General features: G+C 34.1%; 2 protein-coding genes across 2 annotated transcripts; both read right to left on the minus strand.

The window, feature by feature from the left end:
- Positions 1–104: 104 nt before the first annotated feature.
- LOC130814469 (putative D-cysteine desulfhydrase 1, mitochondrial) lies at positions 105–9,152 on the minus strand. Its single transcript, XM_057680541.1, has 10 exons — positions 8,844–9,152; positions 8,703–8,768; positions 6,303–6,497; positions 6,098–6,208; positions 5,015–5,106; positions 3,317–3,409; positions 2,850–2,907; positions 2,655–2,768; positions 1,591–1,688; positions 105–446 (listed from the first exon to the last, which is right to left on the minus strand). The coding sequence occupies exons 1-10, from the start codon at positions 9,057–9,059 to the stop codon at positions 242–244; spliced, it is 1,248 nt and encodes a 415-aa protein (XP_057536524.1). The 5' UTR covers positions 9,060–9,152; the 3' UTR covers positions 105–241.
- Positions 9,153–10,696: 1,544 nt separating this feature from the next.
- Positions 10,697–18,376, minus strand: LOC130815370 (cell division cycle protein 48 homolog). Its single transcript, XM_057681818.1, has 9 exons — positions 18,200–18,376; positions 17,901–18,069; positions 16,806–17,034; positions 14,139–14,905; positions 13,837–14,058; positions 13,684–13,755; positions 13,318–13,599; positions 12,262–12,621; positions 10,697–11,196 (listed from the first exon to the last, which is right to left on the minus strand). Exons 1-9 carry the CDS (start codon positions 18,223–18,225, stop codon positions 10,903–10,905), a joined length of 2,421 nt encoding a protein of 806 aa, XP_057537801.1. The 5' UTR covers positions 18,226–18,376; the 3' UTR covers positions 10,697–10,902.
- Between the last annotated feature and the right edge of the window lie 94 nt (positions 18,377–18,470).

An 18,470-nucleotide genomic window follows, 5' to 3' on the forward strand; every position in this document is an offset into this window, starting at 1 on the left:
TCAAGTAAATTTCATTTTACGTTATAGAAGATGTGTCAAACTCATGAGGACGGAGAAAGCACAACAGAAGGGAGACGAATTGACAGACAGTAGCAAGCTTTGAGGCGTGTCAATGTCCAGATTCTGGAAAGGATCATATACATAAGCAAATCAATTCAAGAGCTGTACTTTAATCCAACTTACTTTATGCACCAATATTGAAAAATGATATTCGACTGTCATATAAAACAATGAAATTGCTTCAAAACATCTTTCCCACACCATCTTGGCGGGGTACGGACTCTTGGAGCTCCATTTGTTTCCAATTTCCAACCATCGTCCCCAACTCATTAGTCTTGTCAAACAGGCCAAGGAGGCCTCCTGTATGTATAAACAATATCTTTCTTCCTTGCCACTTCTCTGGGTTTTCAGTGATATCTTTCATTAATCCGTAAGCTGCTTTTCCGCTGCCAAGTGAAAGTCAAACAATATATTAATACTGGAAAACTCTATAGTTTCATGAATCTCAACTATTAATGATGCACTTGATTTATTTTGTAGTACAAAAGGGAAGCCCGGTGTACAAAGTGTCCTCGCAGAGCGAGGGTCCAAGAAAGGGTCCCACCACAAGAGGTATAATGAAGAAAAAGCTTTGCAGTTCTGCAAGAGGCTATTTCCAGGACTTGAAGTCTTAAACCCATGACCTTTCAGTCATACAATGACATCTAAGCCGATGCGCCAAGGCTCCTCTTCTTATATTTCTGTGCAAAATGAGTTAAAATAGGCTAGAGGTCGATTGATTCCTTGTGAAAGGGAAACCTGTTGAAATGATCAGTGAACTGACATTGCAGAAAATGACAGACTAGTGCATACTCCTCCAGGCCTATGAGTTTGCAATATTTCCCAAAAAGCTCTCACATCAGGAATACAAAAGGGGCAAGCTAAAGAGATAGGAAGAATTCATACAAACCAAGCTACAATAGAGGTTGATTTTCAAGCGTAACCTCACAAGTTCACCCCCCAAAATTATAACAAAACAGGGCTATTACCTATTAGCATCCAAGATTTTGCATTATAAGAAAAAATTGACAAAAAGCGTTTTAATTTCTTCACCTAGTGGTATAATTAGGCCTATGTTAGTGAATACTGAACAGGCCAAGGGATTGTTATAGGAATTGCGATGTAATTTTATAAGATAGTGGCTTGACAGAGAACGCCAGCAGTTGCAGAAATTGTCAATGGGGGAGATCAGAAAGAGCGAGAGGATTGAGGAATCATCAGCACATGATGACATGATCAGGAGGTATTCCTTGTGAGACAATTCAAATTATCTGAATTTTACAGAAATCCATACCAGATTTATTTCTAGTTCAATTCATTTAGTATCATTATCTTCTTAATTATGTCTTCAAATGGTCATGGATGTTGGTTAAATTCCAAAAGCAGTAACCAGACAGAATGCAGCATGGTCTTCCAACAAACTTGTGATAAAATAATTCCGACAGAAACAACAGGCAGATTATTAAAAATTATGCATTTTAGCAGCAATATTGAAGCTGGTCAAACTAAAGCATCCCACCAGTTACGGTTTTCTGAAATCTTTATACATACCTGTAGACTGGATCAAGAACAACACCTGTAGCTGAAGCAATGTCCTTGACAAATTTGAGCTCCTCTTGTGTGTTGATTGCATATCCCAGACCTTTGGCCTGAAAATGTTTTTTAGCCAGAGGGCATGGTGGGAGTTAGAGGATAATAATTTCTAAACACCAAACAAGAAAAGAAACAGTGTTGGATCATATCGTCTACATCCAAGAAAAGGAACAAAAACATATATACATGAAATCGATTGGATTTCCCCTATAAACAACCTATACTTAATTCTACTCTTTTAGATACCTCACAACATATACAAAATAACAGCAAACTCATAAACCTCCTCAAGATCAGCCAAGTACAAGTATTTTAAAGTCTTTGATTGCATCAGTGCATCATCCATATTTTTCCTTATAGAAAAAACCAAACATTGCACAAATGACATCATTCTTAAGTTGAAATATAAGGCAGAGCTAGATCACACACAGACATCCACATATGCATAAAGCAACAGAATTGAAACACTGTAAGTCGGCACATAAAATCCAACAGAATGAAGGAGTTCCGGTTTGGACAAGTGAAAATATAATCTCATTTCTTAGATTTCAAATGCACTTGTTTTTTCCATCATAATATGTCAGTAAGGGAACAAGAGACAACTGAAAATGACTGAAATCGGAAAGAGAACGAATCCACCCCCAACCCTCAAGAAACATGCTCAAAAATTAAATAAATAAAAAAAAAAAGGGATTTCTTTAGAACACAATAAACATTATCAAACAGGAAGTAGACAAGATAATTCTGTGTTCATAAAAAATTACACACCAGATATAGTGATACTGTGATAGAGGTTCTTTATGCATGTTCCAAACCTAGAGAATGGGGTCCATTCTACGTCATTAAAAGCACTTACAATGATTGTATTGAGGCCAAAAATACCTTTCAAAATGCTTAAGCTTAAAATTAAAGTTTAAAACATAAATATGCATAATACCAACAATGAGGAAACCTTTCGTTGCAACAAAACATAGTCAATGACTGACACAAGACACGTTCATAGCTAAGATAAATGGACATACATTTTGAATGTTCACTATGTCACGGGAGCTGATTCCAGCCTCAAGTCCATCAAGGAGGCCTTGAGTAAAGCCATAGAAATAATTTGGGTCATCACAAACTGAAAATGCATGAACCTGCAGAGCTGTTACTTTAAATCATCAAGTTGATTTTGGCAACCCCAACATGAATGAGAAAGTTTGTCTTATGAGACCTACCTTTGCCTTCAAATTACTCAGGAACGACCCCAATGACAAGCCAGCGATTGTACCTCCACTGGACATAATTACAAAATTGGAGCAAGATTAATACAAAAGTACCAGCTAAAATACAGAATGATATAGTATATCAGTTGAGTTCATAATTCAATTAAGCAGTCCGTAAAGGCAATTTGCACCAAGATACTCCTGAAATTCAATGCAATCATAAACCAAAATAGTTGAGCCTGACACTTGGACATTCTCCAAGACCCATGACTCAACACAAGTTCACGAGTCCAACTAGGCAACTACCATCATATACAAGACTAAGGAAGCTCCAATAATTCCCTTTTTTTCCCCATTCATTCCATAAAGCAAATTCGTGTTGTTCATTTGATTCTATCCCCATCTGGATCCTCTTTATCAAAAACACATTAACCATGAAGTATAACCTCGTCACAATATCAGCAGAGGTTTGTACAGACCTGCCACATGCTACAACAATGTCATCAAATTTTCTTGAGTCTGCAACCATATGAAGCTGCTGCTCTATCTCCCTGATCGCCTCAATATAACCCCTGAAAGTAAACAAAAGCAAAAAAATGAATCCCACTGTTACAACATTGAAGGAGAAACATTCAATTTGAATAACCTTATTAAAAGAACAGAACTGAAAGATCATATTAATCACATGATCAGCTGATATGCGAAAAAACCAAGCTTAGAGTACCTTTCTTAGTTCTAGCTTGAGGGAGTGCTGACAATTTAGGATAAACAAGAACTGGGAATACTAGTTGTATTGAAGAGCTATGTTCTTGTCACAGATGCTTATTAGTATAATATGTAAATGCAAGGGATATTAGAGTTCCTACAAATTAGATTTATGTCTCCGTGTTTGGTTTGCAAAATCATAGGAAATGTGACTTCAAAGCAAGTTTCACTTTTGTATCAAATGGGGGAAGTTAATTACCTAGCTTTCCACTCCCTCTCCTCCGTGCAAACAACTGGAAATTCCCATGGAAAGCATTTAAAATACTTACCATAATCCCAATTCCAATCTCTAACCAAACAAATAGAGCAAGAGAAACAATGAATCAGAAATGAAGTCAAACCAGTTGATTAAAGACAGATGTATAGTAATACCCCTGATTTATATAAGACAAAACATTACTGTTATTAGAATATCAAATTATTTTAAATTGCCTTACCATTAATAAATCATGAATTCTTCAAAGATTAAACATTTTTAGACAACCATACCTTTTATGAATGTTTTCAAAATAAATATAGTTTGACAAGTAGAATAATTTCAAAAAAATATAATTATGCAGCGATTTTATTTTCAAACATGATATTTTAATAATAGAATCAAACAAAAAAAAAATATTTTATAGCAAGATGAGAGCATCCCTCTTCTTAGTAACAAGTAAGACGTTGTGAATTCCTTAATAACAAGAATTCTCAATCTCCTAACAATAGTAATCTCTAGATAAATGATTTCTCACTTGTACAAGACATAGCCCGACAACACTCATGATGCATACTTTCCTGTCCATAAAACTCTTTTTCTCATCTCCTTACCACCATGGCCGGTTATCCCTTTTATCACACTGTTTTATGTGTTCACACTTTTTCATCCTTTCCTATAAAAAGGTATACCAATTAACATGTCATGATCATTTTTGCACAAAGGGAGCATATCAAAATACAAACCATTAAATTCTTAAAATACTACAATCATTTCAATTTTTTCACCTCAATAGTAACTTTATAAAAATGTACAGGATTATTATTTACCATGTATTAGCCAGTAGTCTTGAACGAGCAATGATAAGCTCATACTAACAATTTTGAAGAATAGTTACAGACACTTAATTAAAAAAAACACATTTTTCTTTTACATTATTCCTAAATCACCTCTTCTTCCCAAAACGCCTCTAGGAAATTTAACATTTTGAGTGAAAAAACGAATACTGTCCTTTCATAGGAAGTTGGTTCTTACAAGAGAAAATTCATGTTGGGTAGTTGAGTTCATTGAGGAAATTCATGAACAGAGTGTTAGCATTTTGGCAAAGTTACATTTACTTCCATTACAACCTTTAATAGTGAAGATGATTTTTTTTTACTGAGCTTATAGTTGACCCATTATGTTGAAGAAGAACTTCAAACTATTAGCATCTCACCAGGTTCCCAGAGAGTTTGAACCACCAACAGGAATAACATATGGTTTTCTTCCTTGACTTATTAGCTTTTCTTTCAGGACATTCGTCAAAGCCTGCATGAATGAAAAAGGATATTGAATTTAATAAAACAAGCATGAATCTATATGAAAGAACATATCTGTGGTATAATGTTATTTAGCATCAAGTAATAAGCTTTGCTACAACTGTTACTAGTTGTTTCAGGATCATCTGAATCAAGAAATGACATATTATAAGAAAAAGAAAACAAATGACTTCTACTAATATTGCATGTTCATCAAAATTGACCTTATGGTGGTATGTATGAAGGTGATAGAAAAAGGTGAACCTATAACCCAGTATTCACAGGCCAATTTTATGCGTTGAGAATTTAATACAATTATTTCAAAAGTACAATTATATATTTATGTAATAACACATAAATGCTGCGAATATGTTAAAAGGTATAAATATAATCAAAAATTAGCACAAATAACAGGAAGGGTTTAAGAGTACAATAAAAAAATTCAGTTGTGAAAGGGAAGAAAAAGAAAAGGGTAGGGCCATTATGAAAGTCGGAGCAGGAAAAAACAACCAAGAAGCAAAATCTTGCAGTTAAGGCCAATAAATGAGACCTATATCATATACAATACTGAGTTCCGAGAGCCAAACAAGACAAAACATGTGATAGCAGTATAACATTGTCAGTCAACAAAAAGAAACTCATGGCAGGGTTCAGTAACCTTAAGATAGTAGTTCAGCTAGAATTTTCATTAGATAAAATCTATCCAAAAGGAATTAGTAGTTATTTAATTAAAAATCATAGACATAAATAAAACTAGATTTTACAGCCTTCAAATAGTTTAAACATGCATAGCAAGCAAAGTCGGGGAAGGGCACCAGAAAAGTCAATCACTTTGTTATTTTCGATTAAAAACCCTACTGCAAATATCCAGGTCTGATTATTACTATCAACATAAAAGCCTATTGCATAGAGTTTTAATTAAATTCAAACTCTTCATTAGGAGGAGAGAGGGGGGGGAGGTAGTACAGGATGCACCACAACAATGGCAGACATCAACATACCACACTTCCAATTTTTGCATATTCTTCTTTCGACACAAGCTCAACATGAGCTCCAACCAAGCGCTCAACCAACAGATTTCCGGTTAATCCAGGATCCTTGTCCAAAAGAGCCTGAAGACATTAGCACTGAATTACAGAATGCAACTACTTCAAAAGAAAAACTAAACTCTAAGTCCTTTAGTCAAAGTCAACTAAATCAAAGAACCTTGGAGGTACGTAGAATAAGATAACAATCAAGATTTAGATACTTTGCTGCCACTGCAGTTGCACGGCAGTGGTTACTCTGGATCCCACCGATTGTTACAATACAATCTGCACCCTGTTTTACAGCATCCGCCATCAAAAATTCCAGCTTTCGCACCTTGTTACCACTCAACTGCATACCGGAGAGATCATCACGCTGTAAACAATAAACCGACTCTTGTAAGCGCATAATAATCAATTGTAATGGAAAAAAAAAAACAACCCTTTTAATAGCTTTCCCCAAATTAAAGAGAAGAAAATGAGGGTAGGAGGGTATATTTAAAGAGTTTGGACATTGTAGGGAAAAGTTGAGGAATAAGGATACTTTAATTTGCTTGATATATATAGAATTTCTTATAGTTGTATACGCTGATAATAGATGAATGATTAAGGACACATACAAATTTGCAAGAAATGCACCACAATATCAATATTTTTTGTGATAGTCCTAATTTATATCTACCACAATGTAATGAAAGCTACATTGGGAAGATTAATGAAGTCTATAATAATTACATAGGTGAAAAGCTATATATTATTATATAGACATAAATCCCAAAAGAATTCCACCTCTACGAAAAGATCAACGAAATGAATTTATAATTCATGCTTCATTCATTAACAATTTAGCGAAATATCATCAACAACGTATCTCATAGTTTATTTCCTTAGACATTCTACATTTCCCATGATTTCATCTATCATGATTTACAACATCCATCTTAATATATGGCTAGTTGAATATAAAAATTGATTATAATGTCAAATAAGTGAAAGTACTTGTCAATTTAGAAAACCTAAAATTAGAAGTGAAGCATTGTGATTAAAGGAGTTCACTCAACATAAGACCATATGTGGACATGTGCAATAGTTAATTCATGTTTTGTACTTTGCATAATTTCCAAAGAACTAATCATAAAATTGAATGAATAATAAGGATTTCCTTCTTTTGACTTCCACAAAGCTAATTGATGTGTTGTAGGAAAGGAAATGGAGAAAGATAGCCTTCAGATTTATAGTGGTAATAATTCTTAGAGATGCTTTCTCTTCTGTTAGCCTTGGATGGATGATGACAACTTTTTATCATTTAATTAAGAATACAACAAGAAAAGGTGAAAGCAGTGGAAATTCACATAAATGATCAAACACATAAGCCTTCATTTTTCAAAAAAGATCATAATACAACAAATCAGTTGCTTATGCACAAACATACAATTCATTTCCCCAATGCCAGTAAAAGGCTACAACCTATGTGGGGTTTGGGGGTTTTAATTCACACAACCTTTCCCTTGTTACAGATAATAAAGAGATTATATTCAATTGACTCTTAGTAGCAAACAACATGAGCACCCTCACATAAATAAGTACACATGATTAACAAACCATTTCAATATAGCATGAGCAAAATGATGAAATTTATCCTTCAGAACAGAATGATATAAAAAAACATCAAACGATTGTAAGAGGAGTACACCTTATTAGAAGCCATCATGTCAACTTAACATGCTAATTCCATGACATATACAAGTTTAGGAAAGCTAGAATGTGAGTAGCGTAAACTACTTTGAAAATTAATGCACAAATGGGAAACAAACTAGCCTAGTTCATCATATATCAATGACAATAGTTGATCTAGTGGCTACTTTTCAACCATGATCATCTTATCATAGGAGAATTGTATCAATTACAACATATAGGTGTCTTGGCAATCTAGGATGCAAATGAAGCACATACAACATTGTAAGGAGCACTGGTTGTCCTTTTATGTTATACTGGAATAATAAAAACAGCTCATTAAACTATATGATCTCCTCATAAACCATCAACTAGTAGATGAATCACTTTGGGGTCAAAATAAAAGTCACTGGAAACAATTACGCACCAATTGCATGAATAAGGCTGTGAGAAGTAGACCTCCTCAGCCCACATGAGGATTTAGGTCATTATTTATCCCTTTTGCTAGTACTTCAAGCATCATTTTCAATCCTTTAATTCCTCCCTTGCCCCCACCAAAACAATGCTGTCATCCCAAATATCTAATTAATGAAGTAAGTCAAGTCCATTCAGTTACTTCATCCCTCACAAATTCACACCAAACAACATAGGTACTGAAAGTTCAAATGTCCAAAGCTCAACAAAGATATTATTACAGAAAGGATCACCTTCAGCCAATATTGAAATTTGTCAGCTTTGTTTCCATCTAGTAATCAGAACCGCAAATAAAGAAAATAGAAGCAAAGAAAAACACACCCAAAATCAAAACAAAAAAAATTATATACATTTTCAATAGACAAATTTGCAAAATAGACAAGAAAGCAAACTAGCAACAAAATTGTGAAAGCCAAAAAAAAAACTCTAAAACCTTCAACCAAACTTCGGTATTGAGCGGTAAATTAGGGAGATTCCACTTGTGAATTGGAGTAGGAAGCTGCAAAACAAAACCACAATAAAATCAATGATTTGATAGAAGCAAAAAAAGACGGATGAAAGGGAGAGGACATACATGACCAAGAGAGAAAGTATGAGAAGGAATTGGGGAAAGATGAGACCCCCATGGCGGAGGATCATAGGATTGCTGGCTTAAAAAGCCAAAGGGGTTAGCGGAAGCCATTGGAGTACAGCAGATGAGCTTTGATGGTTTAGAAAATGGGTGTCCTACTTTTAGTTCTAACCCAATACGTGATGGTAATGGAGTAATGGTGACGAAGGAGAACACCATGACATCACCTACATGGCTACATTCTACTTCTATTTCTATTGCTTTTCTATTTGGATTTACCAAACAATTTTAGACTAATCTGTCCATTTAGAGCATCCTTCCTTTTGAAAGGACATTATTCTTTCTTTCTTACTTTTTTTCTACCACATCATAATTTCTCTCCTTGAATTTATCTAATATTTATCTTTATTTTTTTATAATAATATTTTCATGTACAAAATTAATATAATTTTTTATTTGATTAAAATAGATCTACTTTTTTATTAATTTAAAAAATATTACTTTAATAAAACTAATATTTTTTAATAAATATAAATACAGACATTAATAATAATTAAGGAAAATTCATTAAATTCAAATAAAGATTATTTTTTAATAAATATAAATGTAGACATTAATAATTTTTTTAGGGATTTTTGAAATGATTATTTTGGTATTTTTTAACAAAAAAAAGTAGGAAAATAAGAAGAAAATATGTAAATAAAAAATAATGCCAAAAAATATCAATATGGGTCTCATTTTAAAGATCTCGAAAAAATATGACCGTTGGTATAATTTTAAAAAAAAAAATTAATTAAATACGAAAATAGCCGTTAATTAAAAAAACCTAGTATTTTTTTGCACCCAATCACAATACAGTAGGTGGAAGTAGGGGCTAAAGCGTGTCGGAGCTACTTTTCCTCACCCAATCAGAAGCCGACACGTGGCGAAATTTTTTAAAAAAAATGGGGTGACCGTTCACATGAATGGGTCACCCCTTGACCCAATTGCCCAATCTTTTCCCCAATCCACTTATTATTAGGTCATCATTATATGCATTTTACCATGACTTTGGTCATATGACATCTAACAAAGTCACCATTATTATTGATGCTCTTATAACATGAAACATGAATATTTAGTAAGGAGAGAGAATTTAAATTGTGAGGATAGAAATTATAATAAAGTTAAAATATATTATAATAAGTTTAAAAGAAAGGAGTGAGTTTATCATCAAATATGAAAATGATACAAAATAAATAAGATAACTAAAAATAACAAATAAAGCAACTTAGAGGAACGGAGGGAGATAACGCCAATTAAAGGAACAAAATTGGTGCTTCCTCATATTGACATTATTTGTAGATTTAACACTATTTATCAAATCAATTTTAATTTAAATTTTATTCTAAGTCAAAGACCTAATTGAAGGAGGCTGTATCAAACAGCGATGTGATAAAGAAAATGCTTCAGTGTTAAATTTCATTATAATGATCTTGACTTTTTCTATATAAAATTTTGTTTGATTTAAATTGTTATGTGTATGATCAATTGTTACTATATTATAGTCTTATAGATGTCAAATAGCTTTTTTATCAATAAATATCAGGTATCTTTTAAAAAAAATTAAAAATATAAGATAATTATTGTTTGATTTGTTTCAATATAAAAATTTTCCATAATAATTTTCCATAATTTTTAATTATGCACAATAAAAGATATTAAGAATTAAATAAGTACATTGAATAGAGTTTATAGAGCAAATAGAACACTTGCGGTGAGCCGGTGAATAGAAGGTAGTAACATCAATTTCTCACAAACTTCTTCACACAATAGGATCATATTGAATATGTTGAACAAAGAATAAAATAAAGATGAGAAGTAAAATCATAGAGAATATGACTTAGGTAGAACCGTAGAAGTATTGAAAAACAACACAAATACTTTTATGTAATCTAAATATTAACAAGTTCATTATTCTCCTGAAAACTTAAGTAACATCTAAAACACGGAAATAAGATCAAATTAGAGTAAACAACTCCATACAAAAGTCCCGTCCTCAAAAGTATATTGGTAGAAGAACCTAATTATAAAGGTCGTCTTCATCAGCTCCACCAGCCGAGGCAGCAAAAGCATCCGTAGTAGCAGTCGTCCCAGAAGAGGCATTGTTGAAACGGAACTCACTGCCAAATCCTCTGGACTGCTGCAACGTCTGAGCAAACGCCTGATACTTGCGAATATCAGCATCACTCACACTTCGCCGAGCATATTTCATTGATTCTTCAAAATGTGCCGCTTTGATTTCAGCAACCTCGTCCTCCACATCTTCCTCCATGGCCTCAGGGTTCTCGCTTCTCCTCTTCTCTTTTTCAATGTCCTGTAAATTAGACAACACTTTTATGTTGATATTACTCGTTCTATTTTTTGCATGTTAGGATAGAAACCAAATCACGCATAACAGAAAAAACTGGTTACGGGAAAGAGAGTGAAAAAAGAAAAGCTCTATATCTAAAAGATGCACAGACGTTCACCCTAGATACATTAACTGTTGGGGCATAGGGAAGACACAATGAGGTACTTCTCAAGTATTGTAATTTTAAAGTACTATCATTTCAATTCCTCCGAAACTATATCTCCATACATTTAGTTTCAACAAAAATTCTTGTCAAAATAAGTTCAAAATTTCATGACTAAGGCTCTGTTTTTGTAAACTAAGAACATTAATTCACTAACAACCAATTTTAGTGATAAAATCAGTTTCAATGGACAAGTTTTTATCAGTTAAACCAGTTTCAAGCAGTAAAAAAAAATCAACATTACATTAAAGAAAAGACTAGAGAAATCATTTTCAATCACTAATAATAAATTCGAAGTTCTAACAGTGAATATCAATTTGGATCAACAAAGATCATTTCAGTTCAATGCACAAGGCGGGGGAAATGGCTAGAGCTTATGGACAATCCTTCAAATCACGACATCAAAAGTCTTTCCCTCAACAGAAAGTCAATACAAAGTGAGACCATTAGTTCACTATATTCAATGTTATATCAGGCAACAAAAGAGGAAAAGTTGGGGATAAAAACACTTTTTTGCTACTTAATTAGAAGACAGAAGATGTAGCATTACAATACATTTATATCAACAAAACATACTCACTCCATTTCTTTATATTCCTTCTACATTAAATGGCACTATGTTCAAGAATTAAAGAGGCCAATTCAGTTGGAATAAGCTGGGGATATCATCATGATCAACACTAATGAAATATTTACAGGAGGGAACTAGTTAATTTAGCGCTTAATGGGTATTTAAGGGGTGGACATAGGAGATATTGCTTCTAAAATAGAGGGGCAGAAAAACACTCAATATAGTAAAAAAAATTTAGAGAAACATTTTTAAAGCATATATTTTTAGAGAAACAATAATAAAATAAAGCACTTGCCTTCTCAATGTTTTCTCTGATGGCATATTTACAAGCCCGCTGACATATTTCAGTGATATCTGCTCCACTGAAGCCCTGGGTATACTTGGCCAGTGCTCTAAGATCAACATCTTTGGCAATAGGTGACTTCCTCAAGGCAGCCTTGAATATGGAATAGCGGGATTCCTCATCTGGAAGAGGAATATAAATAAGTTGATCAAGACGACCTGGTCTCAGAAGAGCAGGGTCAATGATATCAGGTCTATTTGTAGCTCCAATAATGAAAACGGTTTTTTTGGCAGACATGCCATCCATTTCGGTCAAAAGTTGGTTCAAAACCCTGTCAGCAGCACCACCTGCATCACCTGAACTACTTCCCCTCTGCGTAAGACATACAAATAGATTAACATGACAATCAGTCAGACTGGTGGTAAAATAAAGCTTAAATAAAATTCACGCTCATAGATGACAACTTCCATAGATGAAGGCAAGACCAGTGCGAAAACTCAACAAGAAAGTTCAAGAAGCAGAATAATTCGATGTACTTTCCCTGTTGTTTTTTCTGAAAGTGCTCCAGGGGTTAATATGATTGGGTTTGCAAAAGAATGAAGATGCATTGGTATCAAAATACCCATGTGATAATAAGAGAGAGAAGGGAACCCTATGTGGTTGTTTAAAGTGAAACTGTGAATACAGGGAAACTTGAACATTGCACCAAAAAAGTGACCATAAAGAAAATGGTGCACTTTTTAGAAAATTCCCGTAAAGGAATGCAGTCAACTTAATCAAACATATAAAGTATCCTATCAAAATCTTCCCTTTCTCAAAAGGTATTTTCTATTTTCTTCAGTTAAGAACTCTATAAAAAAGTCAAACATGGTTTAAAATATCAAATGATAATGATTTTGGTGTATAAATCAATGAGGAACATAATAAAAGAAAAAAAACAAGTCTACCCACCAAAGTCAGAAAGGATACAATTAACCAAGACCCAAGACACAATAGAAATGCCCTAAATCATTGATGAATGGCACAGAAAGACCAAATTAAATTCAGCAGATGGGTATGTGTGCGTACCTGAGTTGCGATTGAATCGAGCTCGTCAAAGAACAGAACACATGGAGCTGACTGGCGGGCCTTGTCAAAAATCTCTCTTACATTAGCCTCACTCTCTCCAAACCACATTGTTAGCAATTCTGGACCTTTCACACTGATGAAGTTAGCCTGACACTCATTAGCAATAGCCTTTGCCAATAGCGTCTTACCACAGCCAGGAGGCCCATAGAAAAGAACTCCCTTGGAAGGAGACATTCCAAATTTCTCGAATTTCTCAGGATGTTCTACAGGATACTGAACAGTCTGAATAGAGAAAGGAAATTGTTAAGTCAAACATAGAAAATAAAGACATGCGGTAATCAGATACAGATGAAATCATGAACGTACCTCTTGAAGCTCTCTTTTGACATTTTCTAGGCCACCAATGTCCTCCCAACTGACGTTGGGAACTTCCACAACCTAAAATTCCAAAGCCAGTTATAACCAATGCAAAAAATAGAACAGAATGGAGATAAAATACTAGTAATAACTAAAACCAACCGTTTCACGTAGAGCGGATGGGTTACTCTGCCCAAGAGCAGTCTGAAAGTGCTCATTTGTAACGGCCATAGAATTAAGGATCTCAGCATCAATAGTCTCATCTTCAAGATCAATTACATCCATCTTCTCTCTGATGCATTGAAGTGCCGCTTCAGTACACAAGGCAGCAAGATCAGCACCAACATAGCCATGTGTCTCCTTGGAAATTCTCTCCAAATCAACCTGCTCAACAGAAGAAAACCCAATTAAACAAAATAAGCAGAGAATGCTCAATATCCAATGGAGCAAAGGTTGATCCATACATCATCAGAAAGCTTCATATTTTTTGTGTGAATTCGGAGAATTTCAAGTCTCCCGATTTCATCTGGAACACCAATATCGATTTCTCTGTCAAATCGACCAAACCTTCTCAATGCAGGGTCAATGCTGTTGGGACGGTTAGTAGCGCCCATAACAATAACATGAGCCCGAGATTTAAGCCCATCCATAAGAGTCAAGAGTTGTGAAACAATACGCCTCTCAACCTCTCCATTGGTTTTTTCTCTCTTTGGGGCTATTGAATCAATTTCATCGATAAAAATGATAGATGGAGCATTCTTCTCAGCTTCTTCAAAAGCCTTCCTGAGATTGCTTTCACTTTCTCCAGCCAATTTGGACATGATTTCTGGCCCATTGATACAAAAGAAGAACGCACCAGTTTCATTTGCTACAGCTCGGGCTATCAATGTCTTACCTGACCCTGGAGGTCCATAAAGCAAAATTCCCTTGGGTGGCTTGACACCAATAGATTTAAACAACTGAGGGTGTCTCAAGGGTAGTTCAACCAGCTCCCTAATCTGAGCCATTTGTTTCCGAACACCACCAACATCATCATAGCCAACTTCATCCAATCTATTTTCATCTTCTCGTCTAATGGGCTCACCCTCACAATAAATCTCAGTATCGGGGGCAACCACACAATATTCAGCAGGATCAGTTTCAATAACCTTGAATTCAACACTTCTCATTCCCCCTCTCACAAGAAAAAAGTCTCCCTTCCTCACCGGCCGATAGGCTTCAAGAAAATAAGCTGAACAGCACAGGAAAAAAGAGATTCAGCAACTGAGCTCACCGGACGATCACTCAAAAACAGAACTGGCGCGTAATACATATATCCAGTACAAAAAGAACTTTTCACAAGCTATTTCGTGATGACTGATAATCATAAGTTCACAACAAGTGAGTTTAAAAATTATAAAGATAAAAGTCAATTATACAAGATCATGTTTTTCAGTTTTCGCATCATTACAATTTATTAACAAAAGTAATTAGTGAGTGAATAATAAAAAATTCCAATTCTCCATGGTTTCATTCACTTGGTCTTTATAAAATTTCAATTCATACTAAATTTGATATTTCAAAGTGCATAAACATATTGAAAAAGATGTTGTAGAGTCCTAGAATCCAAAGTCTCAGTCCCTAGATTATGAAAGCAATTTAAAAAGTTGGAAATATTTTTTATATTAAATTATAAATAGCGTTAGAAAGAAAAAGGAACTAATAAGCCAATAAAAGAATTCTTAACCCTACTGCAAATGTCAATATATAGGTGAAAACTAAACAATGTGTATAAATATTAATTTCAAACCATTTTCTGTAAGGTTCAAAAGTTTAAATTTAGCTTAAATCTAAAAGTTGTTCTAAAACAATCTAATGATGAAGTGGAAAGGTATAGCTTATATTTTTACAACACAATGACCGCAAATCACTAAAGTGGCTCTTAAAATTAGTAATTTTAAAAGGTTTGTTAAAGAGAAATGTCATAGCCTCCATACCACTACTGGTTCTCTTGAATCCCAATCAATGCCCACATCTACAATTCTTCTCCATGGGACAATTCCAAGACATAACTAAATCAACAATTGTTAGGGGCTTGTGGTGGAAACTTTACCATAATTGACCTTTCCATTATTACTCACAAGTTCTCCTGTTTTGGGTGCCCAAAAAGAGTCAGTATGAAGTGGTAAATAGTTTATAAAAGAAACATAAAGTGCAGAAGAGGACACATGAACTTGTAACAAAGGACTCCCTCTGTCCCACAAAATTTGCCTCATTTTCCTTTTTAGTATGTTCCACCAAATTTGCCACATTACTGTCTTTGGTCATGACTCATATTTTTTCTCATCCACACATTTAGCTTACCTTTACATTTCTCCCACTACACACAATATTTTTTTGTATCTCCTTTTTCTTGGTTTCCCACCAAATGCATTTGGGGCAAATTTGCTGAGACATAGGAGGTATATAAATTGGTATTGCAATGTTTAGAGCCAATGCAATGATAAGAATGCCATGTCTATAGATGTACCACAAAAGCTTTCATAGTATCCAACCTTGGGTAGAAGATCTCTAAACTGGTTGCACAATTGCACCACAGAAGTTTAGAAAGGAAAAGGTAAAAAAAAAAAATCTTTTTGTGCAAACTGAAAAATTGACAAGGATTATCAAAGAAACCAGAACCGGGAAAGATCCTTAGATGACAGAGATATATAAATTAGAAACACCCTTCACTTGAACCTATTGAAGGAATAACCAAAATATGCACTTTACTTATAGGGTAAAGAGTGCTTCAACAGATCGTAACAAAACTGTGTTTCTATTGACCTAGCCAACTCACTAGACTTGCAGCAACACAATTACAACTTGGTCACGGAGCACCTCTCACAGGATCTACAATTTATAAACTAAACTAAAAATTACAGGATACAACATGCAGCATGATAATACTTGCTATACTAGCACACAATACATTTAACAAAATTATCAGATTATTTCAAACAAAAAACACAAAGTACAAATTAAGTAGTCAAAGAGAATGGAATTATAGCTTAAATACAGAACAAAATATATGATGGAAATCTTGACAGAATTTATGATAATACTTTTTAAAGATAACAAAATCAGTAATACAGAAATTTCTAGAAACTCACGTTTAAGGTAAGCATCAAACAGATTTCCAGTGACACCCTCAATGGAATCATCAATAGGAAGAATATGGACACGCTTCCCATATTTGACATCAGGACATTGGTGTACAGAAACCACATCACCAAGTCGCACCCTTAAATTAGACCTGACCACCTTGTTCATTCTAATTTTTGGTTCGTCACATGTCTCGTCAGCAAGGGCAATACAGATTGTGTCCTTCCTTTTTTTTCCCTGAAATTTCCCCAGGACAGAGCAAAAATGTGAGTTCAACTACATTTCAGTTCAGTATCTAAAAAAATGTAATTAAGACCACCATTCTTGAAAATTTTAGTTCCACTAAGAATCCTGAAGACACTTATGGAACATTAAACAAATTCAACATTCAAAATCAGAGAAAGACCCGCAGAAATTTTCCATATACTCCATATAGGAAACAACTCAAATAAGTGTAATGTTTTAATAAAAACTGCTGTGTTTCTCATTCTCATAAGGAGAAGAATAGACCAATTAAAAATTTCATAAGATTTATACACTTCTACAAATCTACCCATGCATCCTTGGGATTGTTTATATTTTAGCTAGCCACAATTACAGCATCTATCTAGACTTTCATAAAGGACCGAATATCCACAATATATAAATTCCATCCCAGAACCCTAACGGTTTGGAAAAACAAGAACTTTGAGATTCTAGAATCTGAAAACGCTAAATCTCCTAGATTGTTACAATCACACTCCTCCTCCATATACACATTTGAACAAACTTCATTAGAAAACTTCAAAAGAAAAAAGAGAAATAGGTTAATAACAAATTAGAAAAAATATCCCATCAAACCGTTGGAGATTGCTAGGAAATACAAAATTGATCAATTAGAACTCCCCAAGCCCTTAGATAAAAGCAAAAAGATATAATATTTTCACCAGAATCACATTACTTGCATAAACCTAAAATTTACTGCAGAAAACCTCATCATGAGACATCAATCAAATAACATCAGAAACAACACCGGTAGAGATGATTAAAACCAAAGAATCTTCAATCCAAAGAACCCTAACAACCCAAAAAAACAATCAAAACAGTATCATCAACAATTATACCTTAATTAGAACAGTATCACCACGAAAGAGCTGAAGTTTTTCCATAGTATCAGGATGCATAGAAACAACTGAATTGTCATCATTGACGGCTTCATCAACAACCAATCTATTAGGGGCCTTCTTGCGTTCCAGAATCGCAGTACTGTAATCTCGTTTTGCACCGCTTTTTCTGTCAAAGAAGAAACAATTCCATTAAACAAAATCAAAATCTTTCAATAATAACTACAAAAAATTGATGAACATATGGTGTCTAGAATGAAGATGATTGTAGGTAGTCTGTAAATAGAGAGAAAACTAACTCAGATGATTCAGTACTATCCGCCATAGCTAGAGCAATTCAAGGAATCGAGAGATAATCGGAGAATTGAGGGAATCGTAAAAGTGAAAGTGAGGTGAGAATAGATCTATGCTAATCCTTCTTATATACTGTCAAAGCCGTGACCCTAAAAGGTGTTTCCAACAATACTTCTCTTTTGGTAAACTACCTTCGTATTGTAGTGGATTTTAGTTTTCACGGGTATTAAAAAAAATTATTAAATATAATTTTTTAAATGTTATATATATTTTTTT

This window comes from Amaranthus tricolor, chromosome 6 (genome assembly GCF_026212465.1).
Source record: "Amaranthus tricolor cultivar Red isolate AtriRed21 chromosome 6, ASM2621246v1, whole genome shotgun sequence".
Taxonomy (NCBI): Eukaryota; Viridiplantae; Streptophyta; class Magnoliopsida; order Caryophyllales; family Amaranthaceae; genus Amaranthus; species Amaranthus tricolor.